The sequence below is a fragment of the Brassica oleracea genome, unplaced genomic scaffold (assembly GCF_000695525.1).
Source record: "Brassica oleracea var. oleracea cultivar TO1000 unplaced genomic scaffold, BOL UnpScaffold00671, whole genome shotgun sequence".
NCBI lineage: Eukaryota > Viridiplantae > Streptophyta > Magnoliopsida > Brassicales > Brassicaceae > Brassica > Brassica oleracea.
The window spans coordinates 149,971-156,482 of NW_013617433.1; the positions used below are offsets into that span (position 1 = coordinate 149,971).

Genomic DNA, 6,512 nt, shown 5'->3' on the forward strand with positions numbered 1-6,512 from the left:
GTCCTCCTCCACTCTTATAGCGCCTCTGTTCGTGATGCCCTAATCGCACTTATCCTATGGGCCCTGTCACTAAAGGCCGAGTATGCGGGCCTTGGTATTATTTCGTCTAAGCCGAGTACGACTGATCATCTTAGCCGATTGGCTTAAAGTACTCTAGGGTCGAGCCAACGTCTTTAGCCGCTAAGCCAACTAAACTCAACTGAAATTGTCGGGCTACGGCCTGTTATTTGATGGGCCTTGTGGACGGATGCAATCCATCTCCTACATTTTCTTGTAATTATTTTTAAAAGTAATAATAATAATAATATTACAAGTTTTTATAGATTAAATAAATCGTCAATATTAGTTTATACTCTAGATACAAAACTTCACATATTTTACATTAAGAAAAAAAAAAATATAATAACCACATCGTTAAATCATAACTTAAAATGATACTATATGAATAATTTCAAAACACAAATGAGCTCCGCCATGTCATGACGACATGCGACGGCAATGGCGATTTTGATTTTGCGATTAAGGCTCGAGGGGTTGTTGAGGTTTTTAGGGTCAGAATGGATCGGAATGAGGAGATCTCTCCTCCTATTGGTATTATTATGGGGTATCGAGGTTTTTTCGCGAATCAAGGGATTGATGCGATCTACGTCTACGTAACGGAAATAGATGGTCGCATAGGGGTAAAATCGGAGAGGATCTCTGGATCTGGGTTGTTTTAGGAAGAAAGGAGGAGGTTTTTTCATTTTTCTACATGATTGACGCAGGATTTGGGATCCCTCTGATCTTGATGTCTCAGGTCAAAGAGAAAATACGGTATTTTTTCTTGATTGCTTTGACTCTCTGTTATGAGATGATGAAATTGATCGATAGAGATTTACTTTCTTCTTTTAAGACTTGTTTGGTTTGTGGGATGTTCTTTGATTTGGTAATTGGGGCTGGGATTTGGATCTCTCAATGGGGCTATGACGGATATCTCGTTTCTATGTTTGGATTGCTTTCGTGTATCTGTGGTACTTTCTATAATTCTAAAGAGGTGATTGCGGGTGTGATCTGAGATTGGTATCTTATATGTTATTTGGTCTTTAACTCTTGTTTGCGGGAGGTTTCACTATATATTGTGGTTCTTGTTTCAGTCAAGTTTCATACCTTTCTTCGATTCCAGTCTTCGCAAGTTATTTACAACAGTTTGTTTCTCTTGTTTCCTTTTCGTGTTAACATGTCTCAGCAAAGTCATTGGATCACTAAATCAGGAGAGAAGAAGGCGGAGGTTGTTAGGTCGGGGCTAAGGATCTCGATCCCCCGGTTTGACAACTCGGAGATCATTGCGCGATATGCACGAACCCTCATCGGAAGGTGTATGAACCCTCCAAAACAAGACATGAAAGTTCTCTTGTTTGTGTTTCCGAGGATTTGGAACATGGAGGGCCGTGTGGTGGGTACGGATCTTGGTCTGGGGAGGTTCCAGCTCGAGGAGGATATCACGGAGGTCCTTAAGATGGTGCCTTATCACTTTGATTTCTGGATGGTGTCTTTAGTGAGGTGGAAGCCGGTTTTAGAACCAAATTATCCCACTAAGATCACGTTTTGGGTGTGAGTCTTAGATATCCCTCTTCAGTTCAGGGCAGCTCAGATCTTCCAGAGCGTGGGGGAAGCAATTGGCCAGGTCCAGGGCCAGGTTGATATCGTGGAGGGACGGGTTCGGGTGGAGATAGATGGATTTAAACCTTTGGTGTTCTCAATGGACATTGAGTTTGAGGAAGGTGTGGAAATCAAGGTGGCTCTCAGATATGAAAAGCTTTATGGGTTTTGCACTGAATGTTTCTGCTTGACTCATGAATGCTCTCGTTGCCCGAGGTTACACAAGGAGGAGCTTTTGGGTGTAGCTGGGGGAGGACCGGGTAGTGATGGGGCTCAGGCAACAAGCTATAAGGCGGTGGTGGCCCACGGTAGCAGTCAGAGCGGTGAACGTAGAGCGTATCAGCAAACTCGGTCGCAGAACAACAGAGTGGGTGATAAGGGCAAAGGCATTGCGTATGAGAAGCAAGGTAGTTCCAAGCAGGACGGGTCTTTTCATCCTTACAAAGGCAAGCACACTAGAGGCTATGGTGATGGTTCCTCAATGAATGGCAGGGACTCGGGATATGGAGAAAGGAGACGTGGTATGCAGTCTCGTGGTACTAAGCCTAGGGGAGTGGTACCTCGGGGTCAGCATCTTGCTACTGTTGCTGAAGGGGAACAACAGCTACCAGATCCCTCCAAGCTTATGCTCGATGCCTTTAAAGGGGCTGGAAAGTCTTCAGAAGAGGAAGCTCCAATAGGGGTGGAGGCGGAAGGAAGTGGTGGACATAACAAAGCACGTAAGGCGCTTATGTTTGAAGAATCTAGTTCTGTTGGGCATGATCTTGTGTTGACAGGAGAGGGAGTGGAGCTTGCTGGATCTCTGGCTTTGAAGATGCAGAGCGAGGGTGATGATGCCGCGCAGAAGCTTGATGAGAGGGCATTGCATACACAGGCTTTGGATGATGCTAATATGATGTTAGAGGGCGAGCTTCTCTCCGACTCGGAGCTTCTGCTAGAGGAGGGAGAGGAGTTAGAGGATTGGGAGCATGGGGAGCTCACTGATGTTATGGAAGAGGAAGATCAGGTTGTTGAAGAATTAGAGGGGGGAGATCATGTTGGTATGGAGGCTAATGCTGGCGAGACGGATGTGGTTGATGAAGGAAAGGCTCCATTGAAGAAAGGTGCTAAGGTGGGGATTGGGGGAACCTCCAAGAAGCGATTAGGACCAGGGTTTGTCTCTCCACGTAAGAAGCTCCTGGCTAAGGTGGCAGCTAAGGCTGGAGATAAAGGCGCGAAGAGGGCCGCTAGTAAGTCATAGAGCTTAACGGAGTAAAGGGGTTTGCAGGCCACGTTTTGTTTTTTTGGTTTTGAATAATGTCGGATTCTGATATGAAATCCTTTGAAGTTGGGTGTTGGTTTAGTACTTTGTCTTGCTTCTTGGCTAGTCCTCTGGGTGTTACGAGGGTTTTGTTTTCCTGTGTTGATTTTGTACCGCTCTTGGTTTGGGTGGAGTATTATAAGAATAAATGGTTGGTCTGGTTACATAGTGGTGTCAGGAACCTTATTGAGTGGAGGCTGTGCTTGTCTTTGAATCAAGTATATATTAGTTTTAGTTTTATTATTTATGTAAAATCTTATGCTAGATATCTCTCTGAGGCTGTCAGTTGGCCTGGTTGGACACGTAGAGGAGGTATTTTTTTCTTTGGTTACGGCGGAACTCCTTGGGATCTCTGGTCTTATGACTATGTTATCTGTTCGAAGGATTGGTATCTGGCAGGAGATGGGTGGTGTTATGTTACGGTTCTGAGGTGGTTGACATGGTTCTATTTTGGAAGTAAGAGAAGCACTTGGGAACAAGGAGACGGAGGGATGTTGGGATCGTGGATGCTTGGAATCAACAGGGGCGGATTGTTTTCACTTCTTGGTTATATGGATCTCAATGGTTTTTCTGCTCTTTGTGTCTGGTATGGCTATGGCTTTCAAATGGTCTCTATGGAGACTTTGGAGGCGGAGGTTTGTGGGATGAGGTTTATTTACAGGCCAAGAGTTTATTTTGATCGTTTGCATAGGGATGTCTCAGTTTATTTCTTTATTGTTGTAAACATTATGTCAACACGTATATGGTTGTGTCGGCATTATGATGTTATATGGCTCATTAGTTGGCGAGATGATTTTCTTTTTTGTACGGAGAGCATATGGTCTGATGTCATTGCGAGGTTTCCAGGTGGTGAAATTTTTTGTGGTAGTTTATTTGAAGTAGTGTCATGGGAAGTCTATAGCATATGAAGATTTTAAGTTGGAATTGTCGAGGTCTCGGTACTAGTTGGACTATCAGTTATTTACGGGAAATATATTATAAGAACAGACCATCTTTTTTGTATTTGTCAGAGACAAAACAAAACTTTTAGTTTGTTCAATCCTTTCAATTTCATTTTGGGTTCACCCATCTCCATACGGTTGATCCTCAGGGTAGGAGTGGAGGTCTGGCGTTGTATTATGATTCTAGTTATAAGGTCACGGTTATCTCGGCCAGTAATCGACTTATAGATATTGAGACGGAATATAAAGGAAAACGAATTTTCCTGTCATTCGTTTATGGTGAACCAAATCAAAACCTAAGGGCACCAGTTTGGGAGAGATTAACAAGAATTGGTATCGCCCGTTCGGAACCATGGTTTATTATTGGAGATTTAAATGAGATTAGAGGCAATCATGAAAAAGAAGGCGGTAGCCTTCGGCATGCAGACACATTTGTAGATTTTAATAATATGATAGATAATTGTGGCCATATGGAATTTTCAAGTGTGGGTAATACTTTATCATGGAGTGGTCGGAGATATCAATAGGTGGTAAAATTTCGTCTCGATCGGGCACTTGGAAATAATGATTGGCACAATCTGTTCCCATACTCTTTCGTCGAGTATCTACGTACGGTAGCTTCAGACCATCGACCGATAGTCGCTACGATTGATGATAAAGTTATTAAATTTAGGAAATTTTTCCGCTTTGATAAGAGATGGATAGGGGAAGAAGGGCTCATGGATTCAATTACACGAGGTTGGAACTCTAATCGTGCTAGGGATGAGAGTGGAATTGTGGATAGAATTCATTGGTGTAGACATGAGATCTCAGCCTGGAGGAAACATAATCCTCCATATGGGAAAGAGAAAATTGATTCTCTCCAACAAGCTCTTGAGGAAATTCAAAATGACTTTTCTAAAACCAATGAAGAGGTCCTAGAGGTTTCTCGGAAATTGCAGGATGCGTATCGTGATGAGGAACAATATTGGGAACAAAAATCTAGAACTAAATGGCATACATGTGGGGATAGAAATATAAAATTTTATCATGCTTTGACAAAACAAAGGCGTATTCAGAATAGGATTATAGGACTCCATAATGAGGAAGGAAGTTCGGTGAACTCAGAGCCGCAAGTGGAAGAAGTGGCGGTTAAATATTTCACAGATTTGTTTCGGACCACTGTGCCAACAGAGTTGGATGATTTTCTAGAGGAAGTACCAACCTTAGTGACGGAAGCCTAGAATCTTCGGCTTATGGCAGTTGCTACAGAAGATGAGGTCAAGACGGCTTTATTTATGATGCAGCTGGAAAAAGCACCAGGTCCTGACGGAATGACTGCGCTTTTTTACCAACAGTCTTGGTCGATAATAAAGAGGGAAGTGGTTAATATGGTCAATGATTTTCTGCGAACAGGGAGTTTTGATGGACGGCTGAATTTGACGAATATCTGTCTTATCCCAAAGACAGCGAGACCAAATCGAATGACTGAACTTCGCCCGATAAGTTTGTGTAATGTTGGGTATAAAATTATTTCAAAGGTGTTATGTCAGAGGTTGAAAGGCCTGCTACCAAATCTTATTTCAGAGACCAATCGGCATTTGTTTCTGGGAGGTTAATTTCGGATAATATTCTTATTGCGCAGGAAATGTTTCATGGGCTACGCACTAATAATTTGTGTAAGGAAAAATTTTTAGCTATCAAGACGGATATAAGTAAAGCGTATGATAGGGTTGAGTGGTCGTTTTTACAGCGCCTTCTACTGAAAATGGGTTTTTCTATGGAATGGGTGGCTTTGATGATGCAGTGTATATCATCAGTTAGTTATAAGGTTCTTTTAAATGGACAACCAAAAGGATTTATAGTTCCAGAGAGAGGTTTGAGGCAAGGGGATCCAGTATCTCCATATTTATTTATCCTCTGTACAGAAGCCCTTATCGCTAATATTAGGAAAGAAGAGAGGTTAAAACGTTTAACAGGGCTAAAAATAGCACATGCAAGTCCATCAATTTCTCATCTTTTATTTGCGGATGACAGTTTACTCTTTTGCAAGGCGACAATGGAGGAATGTAGTGTTATACTAACATTACTTAGAGATTATGAAAAGGTGTCAGGACAACAAATTAATTTTTCTAAATCATCGATTCAATTTGGGCATAAAGTTCCTGCGGATCGGAGAACGGACATCCATAATCTCCTAGGTATTACAAATTTGGGAGGAATGGAGAATTATTTGGGGATTCCGGAGAGTCTTAGAGGTTCAAAAATACAGATATTTGGATTTTTAAATGAAAAGGTACACAATAAAGTGAATAGTTGGACCGTTCGCTTTCTTACAAAAAGAGGTAAGGAGGTCTTAATAAAATCAGCGGCCTCACCAATGCCAACTTCTATGATGTCCTGCTACAGGCTTCCCTAGAAAAATAACGAGTACCTTAACTCATTTCTGGTGGAGCAGTGGAAATAATAAAAAAGGTATTCATTGGTTCTCCTGGGATAAAGTCTGCATCCATAAAAAACGATGGGGGTTTGAGCTTTAGAGACCTGCAGGACTTTAATACGGCTTTGTTGGCTAAACAATTATGGCGACTGATCGATAAACCGGAATGTTTATTCTCTAAGGTTTTTAAGGGTCGTTATTTTTGGAATACTCA

General features: G+C 42.0%; 1 protein-coding gene across 1 annotated transcript; it reads left to right on the forward strand.

Annotated features, from left to right (window-relative positions):
• Positions 1–428: 428 nt before the first annotated feature.
• LOC106319878 lies at positions 429–3,178 on the forward strand. The gene is made up of 2 exons (XM_013758281.1): positions 429–813; positions 1,226–3,178. Exon 2 carries the CDS (start codon positions 1,739–1,741, stop codon positions 2,876–2,878), a length of 1,140 nt encoding a protein of 379 aa, XP_013613735.1. The 5' UTR covers positions 429–813; positions 1,226–1,738; the 3' UTR covers positions 2,879–3,178.
• The last annotated feature ends 3,334 nt before the right edge of the window (positions 3,179–6,512 follow it).

Excerpts from the sequence above, each read along its gene's own strand:
- LOC106319878 (XM_013758281.1), top strand. The coding sequence starts at position 1,739 with ATGGACATTGAGTTTGAGGAAGGTGTGGAAATCAAGGTGGCTCTCAGA.